At 45.6% G+C, this 27666-nt stretch overlaps 1 protein-coding gene across 1 annotated transcript in view; it reads right to left on the reverse strand.

Moving 5' to 3' along the window:
• Window positions 1-10437: 10437 nt before the first annotated feature.
• The window catches only part of POLD3 (DNA polymerase delta 3, accessory subunit), a 102841-nt gene continuing 85612 nt past the window's right edge, over window positions 10438-27666 (reverse strand). The window contains exons 11-12 of the mRNA XM_078658579.1: window positions 19771-19849; window positions 10438-11486 (exon numbers count right to left, since the gene is read on the reverse strand). Coding sequence (XP_078514705.1) covers window positions 11293-11486; window positions 19771-19849 — 273 coding nt within the window. The 3' untranslated portion in view covers window positions 10438-11292. The remainder of the gene's footprint in view (window positions 11487-19770; window positions 19850-27666) is intronic.

Consider the following 27666-nt stretch of genomic DNA (forward strand, 5'->3'; position numbering starts at 1 on the left):
GTGCCTGCATCAGCCAAGCCTGTGTACTGGGGCTGCGCCAGAGCAGGCAGATAGCAGTGTGGGAACTTCATGAACTAGTTGGTTGGCTGGCTGCCTGGAGATGCAGTGGAGAGGCCTTTTTTGCGCTCAGCTGAGATGGGAGGGGTTCACGCCGTGCAGAGGTCACAATGAACTTCCTAGTCGCTAGAGTAGGGAGATGTGGTCTGGAAGGTCAGCAGGCCCGGCTCAGAGTATAATAAAGTCGACACACGTACTCTTACTGTCTGTGCACGGCCCGAGAGGTTTACTCAACTATTTCGTAGGTAGGGTCCGGGTGGCACTCTACAAAGGTGTGCAGTTAAAAAAGTGAGGGGCACTGCACTTGTAGACATCCTCTCCGTCTGAAAGCAGACAATCCATGTCACCCGCCCCTTTAGTTTGTGGATTGGGGGGATGTAATAAGAGGAACATGAGGACAGGACAGAGTTAAAAGGATTGTGAAGAATTTCGTGACATTGTGGAGTCAAGTTTGGAAAGAACTACAAAAGGAGGATACATTTAGTATTTTTTAACTGTAATGTAAATTTAAGAAATATATTTGGTTTGAAAATAGAGATGTTAAAGTGAATGCAGACTACCCAGCAATGTAGGGGGAGGATTGGGCTTTGGGAGGAGGGGGAGGTCCCGGGTCCTAAAATCACAGGAAAAGAGAGCTTAGAAAGTATTAAAGAGTTAGTTTGGCCTAACAATGACAGAGCAGGCATGTTCCTAACCCTAAGGAGATGGGTGGTTGAGATCAGATAGATAATGAGTATTTGTTTGTTTCTGTTTAGGATTTTATCAGTTTATATGGCCAAATGCCGAGAATGTCTATATTTGAACACCCTGTTCCACCTCGATGAAAGCAGGCTTTTATCAATCTAAATATGTCTTTGGGTCCCTCACCTTATTTACTAATTGCAGGGCGATGACTACCATGCTATATGGCTCATCAACACTAGAGATTATGAGCTCACCCCACTCTCAGCACCTGGACCCTTTTACGGCTACTGGATGTGCAGCACACTGTCCTCCAGTCTCTCCACTCTCTGGGAGGCTGGCCACGAGACAGTGAAGTAATGTGATGAGATAATTTGCCTAGAACTAAACAACTCTTAACCACGGGAAAAATATCATAAAATACTTCAGAAAGGAGATTCAAGGCCGAACAAGCGGCTTGTTGTCTACGATTAGGATTGCACTAATTTGCGACAGTTTGGTTCTCCACGCTTTGTGAATCTTCATGAGAGTTTTTGTCTTGTTTGGCTGAAAATCAAATTATTTTTTGCAGGAGGTTTTTTCCTTCAAGTGTTCAATAAAAACTTGGACAAACGGTTAATTGAAAGAATATGCAATATCTTGCAAATTCGTGAGACGCAATAATAACAATCATAACCGGAGAACGTTTCTGAATTTTGGCAAATTGAATAGTGAACTGCACAGAGATTTTGTTAACACAATGCAATATCTTTTTTCTCATGAACAGGTCACGAATATGTTTTATATTTTAGTGCTAGGGGCGATGAGACCACCAATCAACTGGCCATCTTAAGAATCCTGTTAAGTGGAAGATCATAGGGGTGGGTGGAAGGCAGAGGAAACTCAGAGAATGGATGGAAAAAGAACACCTGCCTGAAAAAGTGGTAAATGCATTGAGTCATCTGATTTATAGTGACTGATTGTGTTAAATGAAATACTGCTAACATAAGTTAGACAAGTGCACGACTCCGCGACAAGGAGGAGCAGTATCTCAATCATTGGTAATGGCTCTTCGTCAAAGATTTCTACAGTTTGTCCTTGCTGCATTTGTGCACCCTTGTTTTGGAGTCCCCTCCTGCCAGGTATCTTGGGTGTCTGACTGTTCTTACTAGGTCACTGTGTTCTTACTGGGACACTGTGCTCCCTCCTTTTTCGTGTCCGTCTTTGCCTGCAGCAAATGTTCTGTCTGATTCTGCATCCATGCTTTGGGATGCATTTCTGCAGCTGCCATATTTTGCAGTGTTGTCACAATCTCTCCACATATACTCATAGTGCGAGCTGGTCTTCTATGCTGTTCATAGTGGCCTAGAAGGACCATGACTTTTGTTGTTCCTTGCACTGGTTTGTTTGCTCCAGCCACCCTCAATAATGTGAAAAAATCATGCTCTTATTTGTCCATGTCAATTTTTGGTTACATTTTTGGCTGGGCTCCATTTGTCTCTTCCGTTACATCGCTGCAGTCGAGGTGCTCGATTTTCACTTTATAGGTTCAGCACAGCATCATTCAGGTTAATTTAGGAGGCTGTGCTTCAATTTTTTGGCCAACTTCTTATACTGGACCATATAATTGCAGCCCTTCATGTCAATCCTCTACTGTAGCCTTCAAATCTCGCTCCTGATGATGGCCATCCTATCTTTCAAGATCAAAACATTGTGGACTACCTCCATATGAACCTCCCGCAGTATTACAAAAGTGTATTCATTTGACAATACAACTCACGCATTTCTATTTTCTTTTTTGATTGTGTAGTTATAAACACTTATTTTCACTTGTCATTATTGTACACGTTTGTCTGATTCGCTTAAGCACAGATCGCCTTTTCCTGCACCTTCAGCTTTTCTCACCATTTTAAAGTTTTTTCTCCAATAATGTATTCTTGCATTAATAAATATGTAATGGTTCATAAAGTTTTTTAATTGATTAAAAATGGATTGTTGTGGTACAATCGTTCATGAGTTCGCTTTGCTTTAAGAGCTCTTGTCTATCCAATTCACATACCCCAGGTTCCTGTTAACTAATCAGGATATTCCCCTATACTACATAACTCGGCAGTAGGTGTGGTCTTCCATCATTTCCTGCACCAGCCAATTAAGTATTGGGTCTTCGGTTAAGGTTAGCCTGCCAGTGGCTTTTATCTTTACGCTAAGTTTGCGCACAGTGTGCAGTCCACAGGGGAAGTGTGTGGTTGGGGTCAATATCAAGAAGTTTTCCCAAGCACTTGCCTTCAACCTGCAAATTGTTCATTATGTCAGGGTATATAGGTTACATTTCTTAAGGCATGTATATAGTAACAAATGGGTCTAGCTTTAATGTACCAGTGCGCATATGTACAGGCTTTTTCACAAATTTTGTTTACCTGCATTTTATGCACAAATGAAGCTTATTAAAACTAAAGTGTTCCATTTTAACGTTGCCAATGCGGGGAAGAAAGTAGCAAAAAAGAACTGCTTTCTGTATACAATGCATATAGGAGATACATTTGAATGTGACAGTCTATGTTATGATCAACCATAATTTTCAGATGTAAAATAGTCCCTTATGCATTCCAATGAAAGCACTTTCTAGAAGGTGGATACTCCAAACAGCAAATAGCATGAAATGAGATACTTCTATCGGTAACATGTCGGCCGCGGCGCCGTCAAGCCAGACCTAAAACTCACCCTGGAAGACGGCAAGACAACCTAGTCCCTCCCCTGTCCGTATAAAATAAAAACTGGGGCTTAGATTCCAGTACAGAACACCTTGGCTAATATGACAGCTAGTACATTCAGAAGCTTGTTTTTTAAGCATTTGTCTTTTTATTTAAAAAAAAAAAAATAATAAATATATATATATATATATATATATATATATATATAATATATTTAACAGCAATTTAAGCAAAGATGACCAACTTACAGATTACCAAACATTTAGCTGAAGTAAGGCAAACTATGAGCCATATAAAAAGAAGTTTCCCATTCCCTGAAATCCATTTAGCAGGGATTTTCTTCGGACTTCCATTCCTCATGTATTCCACGGTTTCGGAGAGTGTGAGGTGTTTGTGGGTGTGAGTGATCAAACAGGATGTTTCATATTTATTTTCTCAACTTGTTGCACCATGGATTGAATGTGCACAGTAAAACCTAATTTATTCTTTACTCCCATTATGGCATGTTGTAATGTACCTTTTTGGCTATAGGTATTGGGCTCTAGCTCAACTGTGAATCTGCACTTTGAACCATACACTTCTTCCCTCGCCCCCCCTGGATAATTTGCATTCTTCAGTGTTGGCCCCATGTTAACTGCATCTCAACAACCCAGTTTCACCTGAACCCATAGGTGCTGGGACTAGAAGTCCATATGTCCGACTCCTCATTGCTTGTAAACTTTTGGTCCCTCGCTTGATGGTCAGAGCTAGAGCTACTGGAACAGTCAGTTCCTTGGGAACCTCAGTTAATAGAATGCCGCAAGGTATTAAGTGATGATGTTCCAGGCATTTGAGGCTCCTGCATATGGGGAAGTTGCGTATAGGGAGCCTCCATTGTGCATTTAAGATTAAACCTGCCTTGGCAGTGGGGGTCACTGGGCATTTGAGACTGAATCTGCATATAGGTAATATGCACTAATCATTTGGGGCTAAACCTAAACGAGGCGCTGCACTGCGCTTTTAAGACCGAATTTGAAGATAAGCCTGCACAAGAGAAGATGCACAGGGCATTTGATGCTGAAAGGTAACCCACATCTTTCACTTGAGGCAAATCTGGCACAAGCGAAAGGGCTTCTAGGCACCTGAGACTAACATGCATGTAGCAAAGCTGCATTTCACATTTGATGGTAAACCTGCACATAGAGGGTGCATTGGTCATTTGAGGGAATATCTGGATATGGTGTCAATGTACTGGGCATTGAGGCCCTAATTGTGCATAGGGAGAGGCATTTGAGCTACACCGGTGCATAAGAGTTTGCACAGTACATGCAAGGGGTTGTTGAACTTCGTATTTGAGGCTAAACATGCGCTTGAGAAACCTACACTGTATTTTATACTAATTTTGGGATTTATGGACGTTCACTGAGCATATGCCACCAATTCTTAGCATACTGACGTCATAGCTCTTTCAAATCTTGGCAGCCCTGAATGTGAGTGGCATTAATATGTATCAGATGCTATACCATTACACGTGTAATGTGTGCCTAAGACAACATGCCCATGAAGAGGCTGTACTCGGTACTTGATGTCTGAATCTGCCCACAGGTACAATGCGATATGCATTTGGGGCTATACATCTCCAGGGGGGAGCTGCTCATTTCACTGGAGAGTATATTTGTGCTTGAGGGACACTGCACTAGGCAGCTGAGGCTAGATCAGTGCATATGGATACCTCACTGGCCATGTTTGCTTATGTAGAGACTGCACAATTAATTGGAGGCTAAATCTGCACATGGGGAGTCAACATGGAATTGTTGATACTTACCCTACACATGGGACGGCTGCACTAAATACCTAAGGATAACCCCGTACAGTAAGGGGCTGGTTACTCCGTTCAGACTACACCCCAGCATAATGAGGCTATACCTTTGTATATATTGGTTGCACAAGTTGTAACTGGGCCTGGACATTTGTGGCTGTGCCTGTGCACTCATTTTCATACCTCAGCATTTGAGGCTGTAGGGCCCAATCATAACTGTGCCCGACCCTTATTTATTTACATTCTTATGTAGCACAGCGTAACCTAAATGGTGTAAGCGCACGTTATAGGTAACCAAATAGTTGAGAAGGATCTCTCTTACACTGAACAAGGTGCTATAATAAGGACTGAAACAATGAGAGAACTTTGGGGTAGATGTACATTCTTACATATGTTAACAATATGATCATACACAATTTGGGGGATTTTTGTCAGAAACACCTGCAAGCGACATAACTTCATATTAGGAAATAATGACCTGGTGAGCTGAAGTAGGACACTCTGGTCACACTTGCGGCATCACAGGGTTCTGAACCCTGTGAGCTAGAAGTTATCAAGATCAATAATTGTTTCTGGTAACTAATTCATATATTCCACGCTTCAAATATCTGCTATAACCTTCCTTAATCTACGTCCGGTCTTTTGGGCGGTCTGTGTCGTGAGAGTGATATGCCTGGGTGCTATAAGGAGCCATCAAAAGAGCCAATAAAATCGATGCGAGTTTGATAGCTTTTTAAATTATCTATGAGCTCCACTGGTGACAACCATGAGATTCTAGTTTGCCAATTAATTGATCTTTTTTTAAGGTATGGCTTTTGACAGCACAGCTGGCAAACAGGCCTGTTGCTAATATAGATTTATCCATTCCCATCAACCACTGGTTTTTTTCAATCATCCTCTTTCAGCAACTGACTTGAGACTATGCCAATGACGTCTTACTTTACCAAGTGGAGTAATTATCTCTCACCTAATACTATTGGTTGTTTGGATGTATCCTTCCGCCTCCACTCAAGTACTTGCATTGAACGGCCTGAAGGACCTATTTATGATAGGCGTCTGTGTGTGCTCCTGCAGGCTCTCTCCTGTGCTTCTTGCTCAAATGTGCTAAGCTGCATGCATTCGCACAGTAAGCCAAGACTTTATTGGCTTGGATAATGTTTGTCTTTTATTTGTATGGATAAGTTAATTTGTTCTGTTGGACCTTCATGCAAGGGACATCATAATTAACCCTGGGCGTAGTTTGCGAAGTAGCGCTGCACGAAGCTACGTGAAGTGCACTTCGCACTACGCGAGCTATGCGTAGCACTACGCGAACTGCGTAGTAGCATGTTCGGGGATGATTGCAAAGTGTTGATGCTTGTCCGCACTGTGCAATCATTGAAAACGGCATCTCGCACAGTGCAAGCTGTCGTTTTCTGCCGCTCGAGTAGATTTTTACTCGAGCAGCAGCTTTCGCAACGTGGACTGGTAGTTTCTCATCGCGAGCGGTTGCGAGCATACACGACCACTCGCAATGAGAAACCTGACCTCACCACGTTGAGAATCTCGCCGGGAGGATTATTTTCCACGCTCGCGATCGGCAACTTGATGTTGCTGATCGCAAACGAGGAAAAAGTCTCGCCGGGATGTCATTTTGCTTGCTCGCGGTCGTCAACTTGATGTTGAGGACCGCGAGCAAGCAAAAAATGACTGCTGCACTACGTTACTTGTTTCCACTGTGCTACGTGCAATTCGCGTAGTGCGAAGTAGCGCAAACTACGCGAGCGTATCGTAATTGTCCGCCCAGGCCTGATCATAATGACTTAAGATTAAGTTTTCTTTTGTGTTACATTGTTTACTTTGCATTACAACTGCTATTGTATATGATATCTTCCCTGGTTAAGGCATATAATTCCTGTTGTGTTCGAATTACTTAAATCCATTCTGAGAACTTGAGGAATAACTTTAATACAAGAGTTCAAGTTCAAGTTCAAAAATTTGTATAGCGCGCTACTCACCCAGAGGGTCTCAAGGCGCTTGAGGGGGGAGGTGCTTTACTTATCGAATATCCAAGTTTTTAGTTGCTTTCTGAAGGAGAGGTGATTCTGTGTAAGTCGTAGGTGGGTGGGGAGAGAATTCCAGGTTTTGGCCGCTAAGTAGGAGAAGGATCTTCCCCCCATGGTGGATCTGTGGATGTGCGGGATTGCGGCGAGGGCTTGATTGGACGATCGTAGTTGGCGGGGGGGGAGTTTAGAAGGATAGTCGCGTGTTGAGGCATTCGGGTGCTAGGTCGTAGAGGGCTTTGTGTGCGTGGGTGAGGAGACGGACGTTATTCTCTTGTTGACAGGGAGCCAATGGAGGTTTTTCAGGTGGCCGGAGATGTGGGTTTGCCGAGGAATGTCCAATATGAGTCTGGCTGAGGCGTTTTGGATGCGTTGGAGTTTTTTCTGTAGTTTGACTGTGGTTCCGGCGTACAGGGTATTTCCGTAGTCCAGTCGGCTTGTGACCAGTGCGTGGGTGACTGTCTTTCTTGTTTCGGTGGGGATCCAACGGAAGATTTATTTGAGCATGCGTAGGATGTTGAAGCATGATGATGAGACGGCATTGACTTGTCTGTTCATCGAGAGGGAGGAGTCCTGGATGAAGCCTAGGTTACGTGCGTGGTCCGTAGGTGTGGGTGCGGTACCCAGGGCCGGTGGCCACCATGAGTCGTCCCAGGCAGAGGGGGATGACCCTAAGATGAGGACTTCCGTTTTGTCCGAGTTTAGTTTTAATCGGCTGTTATTCATCCACTCAGCTACTTCTTTCATTCCTTCGTGTAAGTTGGTTTTGGCGGTGTTTGGGTCTTTGGTGAGGGAGAGTATCAGCTGGGTGTCGTCTGCGTAGGAGATGATGCTGAGGTTGAGTTGTCGTGCGATGGATGCGTGGGGACTCATGTATACGTTGAAGAGGGTGGGACTGAGTGATGATCCTTGTGGTACGCCGCAGATGACTTCGGTGGCCTCTGATTTGAAAGGGGGGAGGCGGACTCTCTGGGTTCTTCCGGTGAGGAACGAGATGATCCAGTCCAATGCTTTTCCTTGTATTCCGACGTTGCTGAAGCGTTGTATGAGGGTGCTATGACAGACTGTGTCAAAGGCTGCGGAGAGGTCAAGTAAGATGAGAGCAACTGTTTCTCCGTTGTCCAGTAGAGTTTGGATGTCGTCTGTTGCTGCGATGAGGGCGGTTTAGGTGCTGTGTTTGGCTTGGCTCGGAAGCTGGACTGTGAAGGGTCGAGGGATTTGTTGGATTCGAAGAAGGCGGCGAGCTGACTGTTGACGGCTTTCTCAATGACTTTGGCAGGGAATGGGAGGGGCGAGATGGGGCGGTAGTTCTTAAGTTTGGTGGGGTCTGCTGTGGGTTTCTTCAGAAGGGCGCTGAGTTCGGCATGTTTCCAGTTTTACGGGAAGGTAGCGGAGTTGAAGGAACAGTTGATGACATCGCGGAGATGGGGTGCGATGATGGAGTCTGCTTTGTTGAAAATGAGGTGGGGACATGGGTCGGTTGGCGATCCTGAGTGGATGGAGTTTATCAGGCGGATGGTGTCTTCGGTGTTGATTGGGTTCCAGGTGCAAAGGTTGTTAGAGTGCGGTTTTGGTTCGGAGGTGGGTGGAGTGGACTGGTCTTCGGACTGGTTTTCAAAGCTGTTGTGTATTTCGGCGATTTTGTTGTGGAAGAATGAAGATAGAGAGTCGCAGAGGTCTTGGGAGGGGGTGATGTCGTTGGTGCCGGCGGTGGGGTTAGTAAATTCTTTGACGATGTTGAATAGTTCCTTGCTGTTTTGAGCATTGTTGTCAAGTCGATCCTTGAATGCTGATTTCTTGGTGGATCGGATCAGTTGGTGGGGTTTGCGGGTGGCGTTCTTGAAGGTGGCTAGGTTGTCAGTGGTTGGGTTTTTTCTCCAGGTTTTCTCGAGAGTACGACAGAACTTCTTGGATTTCTTAAGGTCCTCGTTGAACCAGGGGGCTTTTTTGCTACCTTGCTTGATTAGATGGTTTTTCAAGGGTGCTAGTTCGTCGGCGCTGTGGGTGATCCATTGTGTGAGGTTGGTGGCTGCTTGGTTTGGGTCCGATGATTTGGCAGGGGGGTTTTGGTGAAGCGATGTGAAGAGCTGGTCGGTGGTGATTTTGTTACAATTTCTTCGAGGAATGGGTTGTGGGGGGTTGTGGGTCGTGGTCTTTTTGTAGTTGAAGTGAACGCAGCTGTGGTCCGTCCATTGGAGAGCTGTGGTTTGGTCGAAGGAGACGTGCTTGCTGGAGGTGAAGATAGGGTCAAGCGTGTGTCCGGCAAAGTGGGTGGGGGTGTTAACGAATTGTTTGAGTCCGAGATTGGCCAGGTTGTCTAGAAGGGTGGTGGTGTTGCTGTCGTTTTTCTTTTCCAGGTGGAAGTTGAGGTCTCCCAGTAGAATGTAGTTCTCGGAGGGGAGGGCATGTGGGCTGATGAAGTCAGTGATGTCTTAGTTGAATTGTGTGCGGGGTCCTGGTGGTCTGTAGATGAGGGTGCCTCTGAGTGTGGTTTTGGGGTCGGTGTGAATCTGGAAGTGAAGGTGTTCGGCGGTAGCGAGGTTATCGTCGGAACTAGTCGTGATGCGGATGGTGTTCTTATGGACAATGGCGATGCCTCCTCCTGTTTGGTTGGTACGATCTTTTCAGATGATCTTGTATGCGTCCGGGATGGCTATGGCGATGTCGGGCGCTGATGAGGCGTTCATCCATGTTTCTGTAAGGAAGGCGACGTCCGGCGATGTAGTGTCAAGCAGGTTCCAGAGTTCAATGGAGTGTCTGTGGACCGAGCGGGTGTTGAGCAGGATGCACTTTAGGTGGTTAGTATCGGAGCTCTGTTTGGAGTTTGTGGATTTGGTGTGGGTCATGGTGCAGTCGAACTTGCAGGAGTGGCAGGTGAAGGGTCCATGGGTGTGTCCTGGGGCGGCTTGGTAGCAATTTGGGAGACGGCCGGGGTTAAGGGCTGAGAGGGTTGCGGCGTCGTATGTTATGCGGTTGGAGTGGGTTTTGCGGGGGCCAGGGGGTCTGGCGCTGGGCGCGATCCAGGCGCGGAAGGGCGTAGACGGGCGTAGAGTGATCCAAATCAGGGATTTTGCTGACCTGCAACAATATTTCATAGCAGAGGGGGTGCAGGTGATCTGGCGAGACAACAGTAAAGCTTATCACAACCACAATAATATACAATTCACACTTTTTTCTACAATAAAGAAAATGTTTATTTATAGCTTTTTGTGATATATTGAAGTCTGTGTTTCCTTTAAACAATCTTGGAGCAACATTTGTAATGAAAAATAGTTTCCTTCGCTTTTGTCAGTGTAATAGCTTAATTTCCGGAGGGGCTAGACTAGAGAATGGTTTACTCTGTGTTAAAGTGAATGGAATCTCATCCAGCAAACACAATTCATACTGTACATATACTCCCCAGCCCTTCCCCTCCCTTATAAACACATTGCGAAGTTAGTTTTAAATCCATTTGAACAACTTTACATAATGCGATAACATTGAATCTGAGGTCTATCAGAAATGAACGGGTCAGCATCTCCATGTGATTGGTTTACGGAGAGTGGGATGCCATTGCTGTGGCATAGCTTTGTCCGGACGAGCAGTGGAGTGCACAAACACTCGCATAGAACGGAATAACTCCCAGCAAGAACAGGCGGCCTGCTTTATAACAAATTAGCTTCAGTATCCATGAGCATATCTTTCAGTGGAACGCAGACAGCAATGACATTCATCAGAACACTGCTAGAGAGTAACTAGAAGTCTTCCCTGCAAGCTGATAGCCAGAAATACATTTACTCCAACTGATGATCTTTTCATATCATGAAAAAACACAAAAGAAGATTACGAAACAAACTCAGAAGAATAAAAACATTGATTGCATGAAAAAATTGTCCATATATGTGAGTGCTTGCTTACACGGTAAGCAAGATATCCAACACCGTCATCATTGCTCTCCTCTGGGACTCGTACCCTCGCTCAGGCTGATGGCAAGGAAGCAGCATCTTCTCAAGATGATCCAACGGGCAGTAATAGATGGTCAGGCTCATTTCTTCTGAAAAAAGCCCATGATGGAGGACTGCTTCACTCCTCTGCTGGGAGCCGCAGCAGCCTTCTTGGAAGCTTTGGGCTCCGGCTTGGCAGCAGGAGGAGCAGACTGTTTAGGTGCTGCAGGCTTCGGCTTTGCTGATTCACTTTCACTGTCTGTGCAGGACTCCGTTTCATACCTCTTTTCAGTGACTAAAAGTAAAATAAAGACATGTTAATCGCTCAAGGCGACTTCATGGACAGATGTCTAAGTAAATCACCTTTCCACTGAACCAATGAAGCTTGCTAATGTATCCAGCCGCCCACTCTCCAGGTGAAATGGGTAACCCCTGGAGGTGGAAATACTGGAAAGACCTGAACATTGCAGTCATGGAAGTGAGAACACACTCTCTATTAAAGTTTTCAATTCCTTCAAAACAAATGACTTGGGGCCGCCTTTGGAAGTTGGCGGAGGGAATACTCAGTCACAAATGTGACGGATATCCCATCCGCGTATTACGATCCCCATAGGACAGAATGTGATCGGAATCCGGTTGACGGGAAATCCGTCACATTTGTGAAGGAGTGCTCCCCTCCGCCGACTTCTAATTCAGGCCCTTAGTTAATTACTGTCTTGCACAATCAGGACAGGAATCACGGTGATAACCAGCAGTGGTCTTGGTACCGCATGCATAATATATTCTTAACAGTGCTGTAAGCCACAGCCCCGGCTCCCAATGTTAAATTTGTTTTCTTTAAATGAATTTTGTTTTCGAATTTTGGATGCATTTCTTACTCATTTTACATCTTTATAATGTATTGTTCATATTTTTGTTTCATTCATTTTATTTTAATTTAGGCATCTATTCTTTAAAATTCAGGCGTGTGCATTCTCTCATCAGGATCGATCACCTGTGACATCCAGTTTTTATCTGCACACCTTCTTCCCCGACAATCACCCTGTTCTTCAACTCCATCATGTCCTCCTCAACCTGAGTTGTTTCGGTTTTGGGGAGGTGGAGAATAGAGCCTGAATGATAATGAGGAGTCAGGGCACAGACGGTGGGACTGGGGGCAGAGCCACAGCTACATCAGAAGGTGGAGCAAAGAGAACTTCTGAAGAGCACCAGCAGCAGAACTGGCTGATGAGTAGTCTAGGAATAGTCCAGGAAACAGCAAGCTACATGGAACCAACAGCAGATATGAGAGTGCAGCTTTAACAAACACAGCAACAAGCACAGACATATTGTGCATTGTCCACTCTGCAAGGAAAGAACAGAGGAGAGCAGATTTCATACACCAAAAGAAAAACCATGATCACTGGTTTATGGGCAGAGCAATATTTGCATTTATTTTGTAACTTGACAAAAAATGTGGTTTATTAGCAAACAGCACACATGAGTAAGGCAGGAGGTGCGAAGAGAGAATCGGAGTTTGGAGTGGTGGGAAGGAAAAGACTTCCAAAAGGACAGGGTGGCTGATAGTGGCGTTCCCTTGGCCATGAAGCATCCGTTGCTTTCAAGTATTATATTTTGAATGTAATATTCTAGTTTATCAGCTAATTACTTCATTGTGTGATTTATATGCTATTTATGCTTTTGGAACCTTTTTTCTTTGTCTGCTGTATGAGTGCTTTGAAGCTTTACGAGATCTGCAATGCCTAATTTTCCAATAACTATAAATCTGACAACACAATACAATGGGCTTTGAAGACCTGCTTGTAAGCTGGGAGGTACAGGGTACTCCTAGATCCAGTAGCATGCGATTCCAGTGCAGGGTGGGGAGGATGTGCTGGAGGTCAGAGTGTTGTGACCAAATGATGCACGACAAATACGAGTTGCTAGGTCATGGATAACTATATAGAATAGGGGATGCAGCTGGTCTCTATTTTGGGTAGTAGACCGTGAGTCCATGCTGCATTATATGGAGTAGGAGCAGGGTTGGACCTGGGTAAGTTGAACAGTGCAAGAGCAATAACATTTATGACCTAAAGGGGGGTGAACGCATACCAGAGGAGTCTTAGGAAAAGACTGCAGATCACAACCGTGCCCAAGAAAAGAAAACCACAATGGTGATGGGCTTGAGGTGGGCTGCTTTGAGCACTGGTGGATTTCCTGGTACCCCCAAATGGCTAAATGGCTTGTAATCAATGCACGGGCAGATATACAGCAAATCATTGTACATGTATTTAGCGGACTACACAGTGGACGGGGCCGAGAATATACTGATTGGAACTAAGGCTGCAGGTAGAGTCTGTGCACAGTGTACACCATGGACACGGGGGGATGGTTTAGTAGCTCGCTCTTCTCTTTGTGGCCCAGTCCCAACACCAATGTGTGAGAGGTGAGCAGGTACATATGATCAAGGAGGACTATAGCAACTGGAGGAGCAGGAAGGGAGGACACAGCAGCACAGTAGTAGAACTACAATGCTGGTCTTGCTATGGTGCATATAAGGGTTAATATGGACCGGGCCTGGTGAAGAACTTTAACCTACAGAGGCAATACGGACTGTCTATGTTGCTTTCTCCAATTGGGTAATGTGGAAATAGCTTGCCTATGGACCACATAAGAGCACCGATATCATTCTTTACACTGTACGCAGAGCACAATGCAGAAAAGCATTCCTCACCCTACTCACCATCTCGACCTCCAGGAAAACTGCCCATGGCATAACACTTTCCACCACACCATCCCAACTCTACCCAGCTAGAGCATCTATCACTATCTACAATATCGGTACTATCTTAATTCAATCCACAGACAGAAACCTTGACCTATTTGACAACCTGTTCCCCACTTTCAAAGAATACATTTCCAACACTCAGATCCCACACCATCCGGCCTCCAATCCCAACATCCTCGACCCCACAGCACCTCCTACCACTAACACGCACCTCCTCCCTCCCCCCAGTACTCTACTCTATCACCCCCCGGATACATACACTTCACACTCCTCAATCCCAGACGCGGATCTCCCCTCCGCCACCAACACCCCCACCCCCACCCCCTCTACCCCACTCCCACATAACCAGAACCCCACACTTCCGACTAGCTTCTCAGAACAACCCACCTCACCTGACCGCACCCCACACAACATGACTCTCTCCCAACCCATCTCCCCCCCACTCTTTGCACTCCCGCCACTCCTAGCCCTCACTCCTCCCTCAACCTCCCCCCCCCCACTCTTTGCACTCCCGCCACTCCTGGCCCTCACTCCTCCCTCAACCTCTCCCCCCCCACTCTCACTCCCTTCTACCACACTGACACCCCCGCAACGCCCAGCCTCCACACGTCCCGCAATTGCCTCACCCCCCCTATCATTGATTCCCTGTCCAATAACACCAACACCATCACTAATCCTTTCACTATCCCCCCCCAACCTCCCTACCTACCCGAACACCAACACACTCACTAACACCTCCAACTCCAATCACTTCACTAACACCCCCACCCCTCTCCCCCCTACTCCAGTAACCTAGACACTTGCTCTCCTTCAGTGCCCTCCCCCAACCCCACGCTGGACACGATCATGGCCACCCTCCTCCAAGTGAGAGAAGAACTCCACACCCTCAAAGAGTTACTCCTCACACACCCCAGACACCCCCCTCCCACCACCACTTCTCAACCTAACATATCCCCCTCACATCCTACTCACCCCTACATTGGACCTCTATCCCCTCTCGCAATACCTCCAACCGCCCCCAACGCACTATCAAGACTCTTTCGGACCTCGACAACACACCCTACTCCGCACATATGTCCCGGCTCGCCAAAACCTCTTAGCCACCACACACCTGTCCATTCCTACGATTCTCTCCAACCCTCTCAGACACCCCACGCATAACAACAGAGGCTCCGTCCCCAACAACCTCACAAAAGTCCCTCTCACTCTAGATCCCTCCTCCTCCCTCTGCACCCCAAGACTCAAATGCACACTTCTCAACTGTAGATCGGCCCAAAGACACTCCTCGGAGGTCGCTGATCTCATCATTTCTTTGAACCTTGACCTAGCCATCCTAATTGAAACATGGTTAACTGAATCTTCTACTCCTATCATGGATATCCTAGTCCCCCCCAACTACTGCATCATTAGACTTGACAGGTCCAGCAAGACAGGCGGTGGAATCGCATGCATTTACAAGAGCAACCTCTCAATTAATAAAGTCATCGCCCCTTCTCCTACCTCCTGTGAATACTTCTGCCTTGATGTCATCAGTGAAAACAAACCTGTACGTTCACTACACATCATCTACCACCCACCTGGGGACAACCTCATCTTCTCCCAACAACTCATGGACACAATCTCAATCAACTCAGGACGGCAAAACACACAAATTTACCTTGGCGATTACAATCTTCACTGGAATGATTGCAGTGACGCAGTGGTTAATAGCCTCAAAAATTTCCTTAACGCTTCTGACCTCACCCAAATTTGCAACAGCCCGACCCATGGCAAAGGCTGTATCTTCGACCTTATCATCTCCAAAGAAGGCACCATTCAACTTGATTCAATCCAACCCTGTGACTGGTCAGATCACCATATTGTCACATTCTTCATCAAGGAAAAAGTTAAACGTATCCCGGTCCAATCCTCCAAGCCCAAAGTTTGGAAAAGAGACCTGAAGAAACTCAATCCAAACTCTTTACCCCCTAACAGCTGCAATCTCCTACTCCCCCCTACCGGCGTTACTGACGTTCAGTATTTATCTGACCACTATCTCAACGCTATGACCTCAATAATCAATGAGGCTGCACCGTTGCAACTGAAAAGAGTCTCCACCAAGATCTCCAACCCTTGGTACGACGGGAGTCTCAATGAAGACAGACGGGCCATGCGAATGGCAGAGCGCGCACCTGGAGATCTGTTCCCTCGGCACTGCACCTAAAAATTCTGAAGAAAAAGAGAAACCCATACTTCAGGAAAATAAAACGCTCAAAATCAGATTTCTTCAGACTCCAGCTCGACCAAGCAAAAAACCGTCCAAGAAAACTGTTCGAGCTAATCCGATCACAATCCAAGGAACAACCCCAAGCAGTCGACACTATGGGCAATGCACCTTCCTGTGAAGATTTCTCTGCTTTCTTTAACCAAAAAACTGACAACATAAGGAGCGATTTCCTCATTGACGCAAGCCTTTACTCCAAACCCCACTGCATAACACCCAATGAACCGAAAAACAATGCAACATGGTCATCCTTTGGCACTTACTCTGAAGAAGAAATTGACAGACTACTCAGCACCCTGAAACCATCCAATCACCTCACTGACCCTCTTCCTGCTAACGCTGTAAAAGACTTCCCCCCTTTGCTCCTCCCACTCTGGACTAAAATTATCAATAGCTCACTTCAACAAGGAACCATCCCTGACTCCCTCAAAGTTGGACAAGTTACACCTTTACTAAAGAAACCAACAGCCGACCCCACTGATCTAAACAACTACCGTCCGATTACCAACATTCCCACTCTCGCCAAACTGTTGGAAAAATGCGTTCAACTACAATTGACAATGCACATAGAACAGTTTGATCTCCTCAACCCTCATCAATCAGGCTTCCGAGCAGGGCACAGTACCGAAACTGCTATGACTCACATAATTGACGACGCCCTCCAAATTTTAGATCAAAATGATACCTGCCTCCTCATCCTTCTTGATCGCTCTTCAGCATTCGACACTGTGAAACATGAGAACTTACTCGAACTCTTAAACACAAGAATGGGTCTCTCTGGGACTGTTCTTCAGTGGTTCACCTCCTTTCTACACAACCGGTCTCAGAAATTCAAGAGCAACAACTTGATGTCCTCTCCAGTACCTGTATCATTAGGTGTCCCCCAAGGATCCTGCCTATCCCCTACTTTGTTCAACCTAGTTATGGAACCTCTCACCACCTTGCTACAAGCATCCAATGTACACTTTCACATGTACGCCGATGACACTCAACTATATCACAAACTACAATCCCCCAAAGACATTATGCGTCTGAACTCAACGATCAGAAGCACCCAATCCTGGCTGGCCGATAACCACCTCAAACTCAATGCTATGAAAACGGAGTTCCTTCTGACATCGCGAAAATCTCTACCACTCAAACCTGGCTTAAGCACCTAACTGCACTCAATGTCCAACCGACCATCGTGGATTCAGCAAAATCTTTAGGCATAACACTTGACGCCAATCTCAACATGCAGCAGCATATCAGCAAGGCAACTAAGGGAGCGAACTTCCAAATAAATACCTTGAGGAAACTTAAACCCTTCCTCCCAGCCAAAGACTTCCAAACTACAGTACAAGCACTAGTCATCCCTCGCATAGACTACGGCAGCATCGCCCTCTGCGGTCTCCCCCTAACTACAACTGCACCCCTAAGAGCTTCACTAAACGCGGCAGCGAGACTCATCACTGGATCTAAAAAACACTCACATATCTCCCCTGACTTTAAATCCCTGAACTGGCTGCCTTTTGAAGCCAGAATACATCTGAAAATTGCCTGCATGACGCACAAGGCTATACACCTGAAATCACCCGGCTACCTCACTCAGAAGTTGACAATTTCCGGCGGGTCCAGAACCACCAGAAGTACAAACAATCTTCTGCTGAAGCCTCGAAGATTCCGGAAGGAAAAAACTTACAAACGCTCCTTCTCAGGAATAGCGCCTAGGATCTGGAACTCACTCCCTCCTGAAACCAGGCTCATCTCCTCCACTCTTCTTTTTAAGAAAGAAGTTAAAGCTATCCTCATGGCTAAATACACTTGAACTACTACTTTTGATCTTTTAAGACTCTGCGTCGATCTGTACTACTTGTTTGATCCCTTTGCACATGTGTTTTACTTGTATTATCGACCTACTTGATTGTTCATGCTCCCTCTTATTTGTACTACTTGCATTGATGACCTACCTTCCTAACTATGCTCCCTCGTGTACCCACCCTACCACTCACTTACCCCTTGCCTTTGTAAAGCGCTCTGTTATCTGCAAAGATCTTGTTCGCGCTATATAAAACTTTCAAAATAAATAAAAATAAAAAAATGCTGGAGTGGAACCAACCTAAATGTAATGCTTCGGAGGCTGTGGTATATTAATCCATTGGAGAAATGCTGGCTTGGCTACAGAGCTTAATGTACTGAGATAATGGCAAACTAGTTTGACTGTGAGTTTAAATTAGCATCTCAAAACTAACACGGATAGGGTGAATTTCAAGCTTGGCAATACTGAAATGGTTACGTTACTTGCTGTGGGGATTTATATTTTTGGATAACGCTGGTCTGGCTAAGGTCCTTAAAGGTAATTGCTTTACCGATAAAAGGTACAGAATTACTGTTTCACTTTCTATTTTGGTGCCCCAGCATGAACAGCCTGGACTTAAAGTCAGGCCTCCAATGGTGTAGAATGCAGGCTCCTATCTGATACCTGCTTCAAGGAGGAAGGGGAGACAGAAATTTTGTGCAAAGTGCATCTTTGACTGGATTATTTAGCTGTTGAATGATTTGTCAGCAAAACATTGTTTGGCTGAAGATAATTAAGAACATTCAGGCCAGCTTCGAGAACCTACCTTTTTGGCCGACTCACCATTCCGCTGCAGGTAACATGATCACCAGCACATAAGAGACGATCAGCCAAAGCATACTATAAATAATAATGCTATCGTCCGCAGCACAGAGCCGACAACGCAAACATGGAAATAACAGAGTCAACTTGGGTTGTGCAGAAGAGGATCCCTTCCTGCACTCTCACTGGTAGTGAGGTGGTGACTCGTACTGATAGGAAGCACTTTAAATTTCTCCTGTGACTTACACCTCATTTATCCCGTCCAAGAGCTCAGAATAGATTGAGCAATGGCAATTTCTGCCCTTTCTAAAACTGCCTCTTCAGATTGTTTGGAGGTCGGTGGGAGCTCAGGGGAATGGCAGGCAGAAATCTTGGCACACTGAATTAATTCGGGGCTTTGGAATAGGGGTGACAAGAGACATTGGTATGTATAAAAAGGCTTGAAACCACACTGTGATAGGACTTACTTCATTAACACATGTTCATGGCAGACGAACCTTGTATGCTAGAGTTTGGGTGATCTGTCTGTACAGACCTTTAGTACATCCTTTCCCCAACTAGCATTTTTTCACCAACAATGGCGCTTGCTCATTTTTCCACATTGTCTGAGATTAGCTCAACCATTGGAAAAGTAATGCAACTAGACCATACTCAAACAAAGTGAGATCAAAGAGATCAATTCTCATTTCTAATGCTCCAACAGTGCCTCTTTAAGTTGGTTTGCTGTGTGCTATTCCCCTCAGTTTGTCTTTTAACCATCATCCAGAATGGAATGGGAACTCTGTAATTGTCACATTCAGAACTGCACAAAGGTTTTTGATTGTTTAGTTTTAATTTCAGGATACTTTTACTGCATGATTTATTCAAACAAAATTAAAATCATATCAATGGTAACTCAAATACCCAAATGCAATGCGTGAGCGTTAAAATAAATATATACATTTCCTCACCAATGCATCCTTCCTCGTCCATGAAAGTGTGCGACTTGAGCACCCGCCTCCGCTTTCTCTTCTTCCCAGTAGTATGTGCCTGGAGTGTTTATTTCAAAGACAACAGCTTTTAGAAACAGTTTAAATTCAGCATTTAGATACACAAAAACCAGAAGTAAGTGAATGCAGACAATAGTCCTACTCCCTCAATATTGAGGAGGAAGCGCTTTCCAATGAAGCTGTTCACGTCCTCGGTACATGAACTAATAGCAATTAATGGTAGAATCAATAATCACAAATTTCTGAAAGCAGTGTGTGATGATGATGATGATGACGACAAACACTCCAGTGCTGAAGCAGAGCTCACTTCATAGGACTTGGCACCCGCCATTTCTGTCGACGGTTGCTACTTTCCACAAGATGAGTATACAATTTCTTCCTCATTTTGTTATTCAAATAGTAGCAACATTTTCCATTATAAGTGTACGCATGTTTGGTGTATTGGTATTTTATGGTACATTGGAGTTATGTCCTGTGTGTGAGAAAGTGCCATCTTTCTTGCATGGTATGCCCCCACTTTTTGCAGAATTGCTGATGTGCTTTGACTGAGTGTGCCCCGGGCTCCTGCCAATCAGGTGCCCAGGGCTTGTGTTCCTTTCCTAAAACTGTGTTGAAACTAAAACCCAATTGGCATCTCTGGCCACATGTCCGCCCCTGGTAAATGGTACGCTAGGTACCCAGGGCACTGTGACCAGAGAAGACCCCTAAGGGCTGCAGCACTCATTGTGCCACCGTTAGTGGCCCTGTACCTTGACATACACACCCTGCCTTTGCAGGCTGAGTGACTTGGTGCAGAACTAAACAGAGAATCGACATGACACACCTCCCTGTGTGCCATGCCCACAAACGCACTGCCCTGGCATACCTCAGTCATCCCTCTAGCTGGGTGCACTATGAGCCCTGTGCCCCTACAGTACCCAGGGCCATTCCTGGGCACTGTAAGTGCAGTGTTGCCATTAAGAGTATATAGTGCTGCGAGGTCTTCATTACGAACTCCACAGCACCATAATGGCTACACTGAAGACTGACAAGTTTGATATCAAACTTCTCAGCACATTAAACCCACACTGATGCCAGTGTGGGATTTAATGTAAAATGCACTACAGAGAGCATCTTAGAGATGCCCCCTGAAACCTAACCTACAATTCACGTCTTGTCTGAGAGGCTGCCTAGGCTGCCCCACAGCAGACATGTTGCTGGACCCCCTGGGTGGAGAGCCTCCCGCTCTCCTGGGCCTGCAACAATGCACATACTGGGCGATGGGGTAGGTCTCCTCCCCCAGGATGGGCAGGGGGAAGCTTCAAAGGCATACCGTCTTTGTGTGCTTCTCCAGGCCACTTGCTGTACTCAGCAACTGGCCCCCACCGGTTCTGATCCCCACTCCGACGGGAAGACTGGGGGGAACCCTACGTGAGGAAAGGGGTTGTGCCAGCCTGTGCCAACTGCACCCCTCAGGTGGGAGAGGCGAGGTGAAGCACAACTCCGGGCTCCGGCCATCTTGAGGATGCCCAATCAGAGATAGGCTCCTGTCCCCCTCCCACAGGAGAGGAGCAGGATAGGGGGTGTACTCACCCCAGGACAGGGACCAATTGGTCCCTGCCATTTCCCTACCTGTAACGCCCCTAAGTTTAGTATTTAGCGGCACCCTAAACCTTCCTTCCTCAGATCCCGATTTCGAAACAAGACCAAGAAGAAGAAGACTTGCTGTGCAGCGGCTAACAAGAGGACAACACCAACTGGCTTGGCCTGAGCCCTACAGGCCTGTTGATCCTTGCACCTGCTCCTGCTAAATCCCGGCGTCTCCTGCATACAGCAACCTCCAGAACCCCTGAGGACCTGCCTGCCTTGAACCTCTTAGAGACTGGGACTTACATGAGCAGTGGTTCTGCTCAAACAGTAATACCCCTGGTGCCAGCCAGGAACTGCGAATCCAGCACACTCTGCACCCGCCGAGCCCGGCCTGTGCCCGAGTGGACAAAGACCATGAGGACGTCCCCCCAGCGATTCTGACCTGGAATCCAGTGCCCAAGGACCCTGCTCGACGACCCCGACGACGCCTGCAGCCTCAGAACCAGGGACCCCTCCAACCACGACCAGCAGAGGGTAAAATTTCCCGACGTCAAAAGACACCCCTGCACCCGGCGCCCTCCGGCCCCCTGTGCCCAACTCTGGGGTGCCTACCCATCCTCCAAGATCCCAACTTATCCCTCGAAGTGTTGGCCGATCCTGAAGAATCTCCGTCCCCGAGGCTGCAGCCTTTGTTCCCTTTCCAAGATCTCCATTGAATAAAATTGAGCGCCCGGCTCAAAAGCACCCTGCACCCAGCTGCCCGAGTGCCCCTGGCAGTGCAACCTTGGTCCTAACCTACTTCTCCATTTGCCCTGAGCAAGTGACCAGGAGCCCAGCTCCCACAGCCGCGTGGCCTGCCTGCTAGCAGACACCAACCGAAGGCCCCCTGCCTCTCATTGGATAACACTGGACCTAACTAACTCTGCACCCGGCTGCCCCTGTGCCGATGAGGGTGTACCAACTGTACCTACCCGACCCTGGGGGACCCCTGAGTTTATGCCCAGAACCTTAACTCTACCAGTTGAGTACTTACTTAAAAGCCGATAACTCACTTTTCTTCCATAGGCTAACATTGACTGACTTGGAAATTCTTCTAAGTGTGGAGTTTTGGAATATTGAAATATTCACCTAAAACCAGCTGAACAACGAACTCCGATTTACTCACCTGTTATCAGGAGAGAACCCAGTGCTGCATCTTTAAGCCCAGCACTGACCCTGAAAAGTAATTTTAACCATACTTACCAGTAACTTGAATTTCCTTCCATAGGAACCCATTGTCTGGTTTTCATCAGAAAAGTGTCAAAGTGTTCATTTTCAGAAACTGCAAATATTCCTTAAAATTCGCCTGTTTGACTTAAACATTCTTTCAACTTTTCACATGAGATGCACCAGTGCTGGATCCAGGATCCACCACGGAGTAAGAAAAAAGGAATCAGAACACTACTTACCTGCTAAGTGAATTTCCTCCCATATGATAACATTGGTGATTTTATGTGAAAAAGTTTCTAAGTGTCAACTTTTAAAATACAATAATATTCCTTAAAAATCACTACTGTAACCAAAACGCTTTTACTTAACTGTTTACAGGACATGTCCCAAGACTGAATCTAGGATACAGTGCTGTAGTTAGAAAAGTAATCTACAAAGTAATTAATTGCATTTAATTAGAAATTCCCATTGAGCTCAATGTTGCATTGTGTTTGAAATTGTGTTGCCTATTGCAACAAACTAACTATTCTAATCAAAAAGTATATTGCCTATTTGAAAAGTATTTAACTACAGTAACTCATTTTGAGAAAGTATATTTTGATACCTTGTTTGTTCTAAAATAAAACTATATCTTTTGATACAAAACAATTTGCCTAGAGTTCAGTTCTTGAGCGTGTGACACCATTTGCTGACTGAGTGTGTACAACAAATGCTTTACACTGTCCTCTAATACTGCCTTACTGCTCGACCAAGCTACCAATTTAAGTTATATCTAACTTTAGCCTCTGTCAAACCTCTGGGGGCTGTGGACTCTGTGCACACTGTACCTTACTTTGGTCCAGTATATACAGAGCCACTTTCTTACACTGTATGCTTCTTTTTTAGGGTTGCGATATCTGCAGTGCAACTTGAGCTACTGGGGGCTGTGGCCGACCTCAGCATGTCATGATATCGCCCATGACAGGGATTGGAATGGGGCAGTGAGTGCAAGGGGGAGGCACAGGATAGTTTGGAAGGCAACACATTCATGTGACTGGCCAGAGTCTTTTTTGCTATATATTTGCTTTGCGGTTTCACTTTTTCATTACATGTGCATTTCAGAGTTGAACAGAGAAGAGAGTCACCTTATTGTGCTGCTGCCAACAGTTACTTTTTTGGTGCTGGCCTCCGATATTTGCTGTAGAGTTTTGATTCGCCCACTGCTGCTTCACTGGGGTTCATGGGCATAACTAACTCTGAGAGCACGGTTCTCTCCTTTTCAAGGGATGAGCTGCCCCTATTAAGGGGATCCCCATTTTAATATCTGGACAGGCTCTTTCATTTGTATTTGTGAGCACAGAAATGATCTGGCATTTTTGGGGAGTACAGTGGTGATTTTTGTGCATATTTACAAAATTATTAAAAAACAAAAACAAAGGAAAATATATTATTTTAGGATAGTTCAGAGTAATGTTTCTACAGGCTGGCTGTGGGCTGCTGTCACTTGGGAACGTTTAGGCAATCTTATTGTAATTTGGGTTAATTTACTATTGGTTTTCTATCTCCAGTGTGGCTTGTGAAAGGCACAGGTAAGAGTTCTGCACTAGCAGAGTTTGGAAGGTAAGAGGGTGGGCTGGGCCTGTTCCTCCCAAGACTTTCTTGGGGAGGTGGAGGATGCGGTGCAGCAACTTACTACTGATTCCAATGATGTTCAAGGTACATTGCATTCTGTACTACAATCAGCTATTAATGGGGCAATGAAGGCAATGAATGATTGCCGAGTTAAATGCTCTTTTGCTTCCTTGTACTTGAGAAGGACTTGAAGTTCAAGATATTGAACATTTCAGACAGCAGTCGGGTGAGCATTCCTCGGTTGTCCCGAGCGGCAAGAAATGTGAGGCACAAAAAGCACAGGACTTAGGCGACTTAGTCATTTGACACAGACCTTTTTCTAGTCAAAGATATCAGGGAGGACACGCCTGATGTGCTAAGTGTAAGAGCAGTCACATGATGAGTTGTCATCCATTCCTGGTTCACTTTAAAATGTGGATTGTCCACTTTTGTATAAACATGGCTTCTGTTGTGGCCAAGATATTTTAGCAACAATTCCTAGGATAGGTCCCAATGCGAACATTACTCTGGACACTCCAGGTACACCTACCTTTGACTCAAACACTATCCAGCCTCTTTTAGAGGTGGAATGGACTCCCACTGAATGATCAGCCATTGGGTTCAATCTTCAACCGACAAGGCTAAAAGAAGCACATTAAGGTCAGCGTCTCCTCGTACAATTTCACCCACAAAGCTAGCAGAGATACTGGTTTTAGATCTGGGTATGGTAACTTCTTTGGCGCAGAAGGGTAGGATACTAATAAAAGGGATAAACATGCCATTTAAATATGTCAGAATACGTTTCTAGATATTGCTTGGCTTTTAACTTGGGTTATGAAGCAGAATCAGTGGATAGATCCGGCCAGTCTTGAATTTTGCCCGCAATTCTTGGTTGGATCAAGAAAGCTGTGTGTATGCTTGTGGTCTGATGCCAACGAACTGTTTGGTGGGAATTTATTAAAGACATTTCCACCTACCCGCAAATGTTTACATGGCTGGATAAAACAAAGAGATTCGTAAGAGAAAGTTTTAGCCCTATGTTTTTACCAGAGTGCTCCTGATATGGAGCCCGCTCCTCTGGCCCCTTATATAGTGTTAAAGATTGCAGAATTGCTGTTAGCATGAGCTGAAAGACATTGTACTTGGCAGACATCTTAGTTAGTCATGTGCTTGCCATGTGCTTTCCCCCTCTTCCAGAGCCTTGCAAATGCTAAGAAAGGCCTAGCTGGTAGAATGCACCTGCTCCTAGTATGTAACTGTCAGTTTATTCTTGCAGATGTAAGGAGAAATGTCTCTCCTCCCACTTTGTTGAGCAAGCACATTTTGTATATTCATATTAGTCATTTTGCATGCTGGTATGTGCCAGGACTTCCCCTTGGTTTTATGCTGACTAATGTAACCTATGCATATATAAGGCCCGTATTCTTTGTACTCCTTAGAATGCCTCCTACAGTGGCCTGAGGATACTGTGTGTGACGCAATCTCCCTCATCTGAGGTTAATAAACTGTTATCTTTATATTACAGCTTCTGTGCCAATTTCTTCTTTGTTGGTTAAAAGAACCAGGTGTATCAGTGAACCCCTTAGGAGGTTTATATTTCTTCATTCGGAGCATGTTGAGGTCTACCCAGTACTGCCCTGCAGGAGCCGATTTGCCTACACCATCGAGGCACTCAGTGGAAGAGCAGATACCAGTGGGGTCAAGAAGATCTTGTGCTGCTAAAAGCAGGTCCTATTCAAATCAATATTTCCTACCCAACTTTCTTAGAGAACAAACATACCCACTTTCTCCATCAAAGGGAACTTCTAACATCTCAGTAACAGGTACTTGAAGCTGTGCAGAGTTACAGAACATAAATGTATTTTCAGCAATGGCGGTTGGTTCATCAAAGGCCTTTGTTTCATCTTAAACAGCCCATATCCTAGTGTGTCAACATTTATCAAAAGGCTACAGAGAGGGTGCCTCTACAATTCCTTGGGTTTATCAGCAGTCTTTTTTTAATTTGAGAAAGAGACATCCCGTCATCAATCTCAGGTTGTTGAATACGTTTGTCTTAAGCAGATGGTTCAAGATGACAGGCATTCATTACTTGGGGGTTCCTTATTAGAAGTAGATTGAGCGATCACGTTGAACCAAGAGTATGCTTATATTTAGCCTTCAATATGGCCTACACATTGAAGCTCCTTCAGCTTGTTTGGGGTCAAGAAAAGTTCCAAGTCATCACTCTTCCATACGTCGATCTGTAGCAACATGGTGATCGACACCAAGCTCCTCAAACTGATAGTGGGTCTGTTGAGATGAAAGTGGATTTACTTGATAGTGGACAAGGCTGGCATTCTGTTCATGCCACAGACAGGCTGAGGCCAATGGGTAAAATGCAGATGCCTATGTCAGTTCCTCAGTAGCTGGAGTTTGTCATCAGTCACAAGAAGTGGATTCTAGTTCCATCTCCAAAGATTCAGTTAATCTGCTTCTTGGTGGATCAACAAATGCATACCATTTTCTTCTGAGATGAAATAGCTAGAGTATCTAGAGTATAAAAATGAAGATTTGTGGGGTGTTGAAGTTTAATCATCTGCCCCAGAGGAGATTAGCCAGAATGGATTAGTTACTTACCTGTAATCCTAGTTCTCTTCCAGGGGTATCCTCATCAAAGTCATAAGCATTAGAATATTCCCGCCCATGCGCGGGACCCCGGAAACACTATATCATATGTGCCCCACATATATATACTCATATATATATATATAAATACATATATATATATATATATAAAACATGCAATAGCAGCCAAATAAAATCAGAGCTGAAATATGCTGTGTAGAATTTCCACCATACATGAATAATAAGCATTAGAAACATGAGAAACAACAACAAAGTTTGTTTAGAAACTGTTTTAATGCTCAGAAAGCAGTAGAAATTCTCATAGCTCACTGGAAGCATAGAAAGCTCCCAGGCTGCATTGCAAACACACAGTCTAAAAAGACTGAAAAGCTAACCTGTAGCTGCATAGCAATAAACTGACACCGGGGGGGGGGGGCGTGGCTAGCAGCCGAGCATGGCGGCCGCTTAACGGAGGAGCTCCAGGAGTGAGGCGGCGTCCCACATAAATCCTGCTAAAATATCCGGCGAAAATCAACTCTGACCGGGCGACCCGGGTCGAGGACCGAGCGTGGCTCAACAGTGAAAGTTTGGGAGCTGCACGACATCGGGAACAACAAAAGTGGAGCTCGGCGAGAAAAGGCCTACCTAAAGCCGCAGACACCGGACTCTAGCACAAGGGCAGACCGGGCGGAAGTAGCGGCATGGCGGCCTGACGGAGCCGGAAGTTGACGCGAAAGTGAAACCGCTTGCTGCCCCGGTCTCCGAAGGCGGTAGCACTATTGCGCAGCCGAGTAACTACCCGCAGGTGGTGACAGACGCAGGAGGGGGTCCGATTGATGGCACAGAGACGGCGAAGCGGTGAGAAGACGCGGGGGTCGCGGGAGT

The sequence above is a fragment of the Lissotriton helveticus genome, chromosome 8 (genome assembly GCF_964261635.1).
Source record: "Lissotriton helveticus chromosome 8, aLisHel1.1, whole genome shotgun sequence".
Classification (NCBI taxonomy): domain Eukaryota; kingdom Metazoa; phylum Chordata; class Amphibia; order Caudata; family Salamandridae; genus Lissotriton; species Lissotriton helveticus.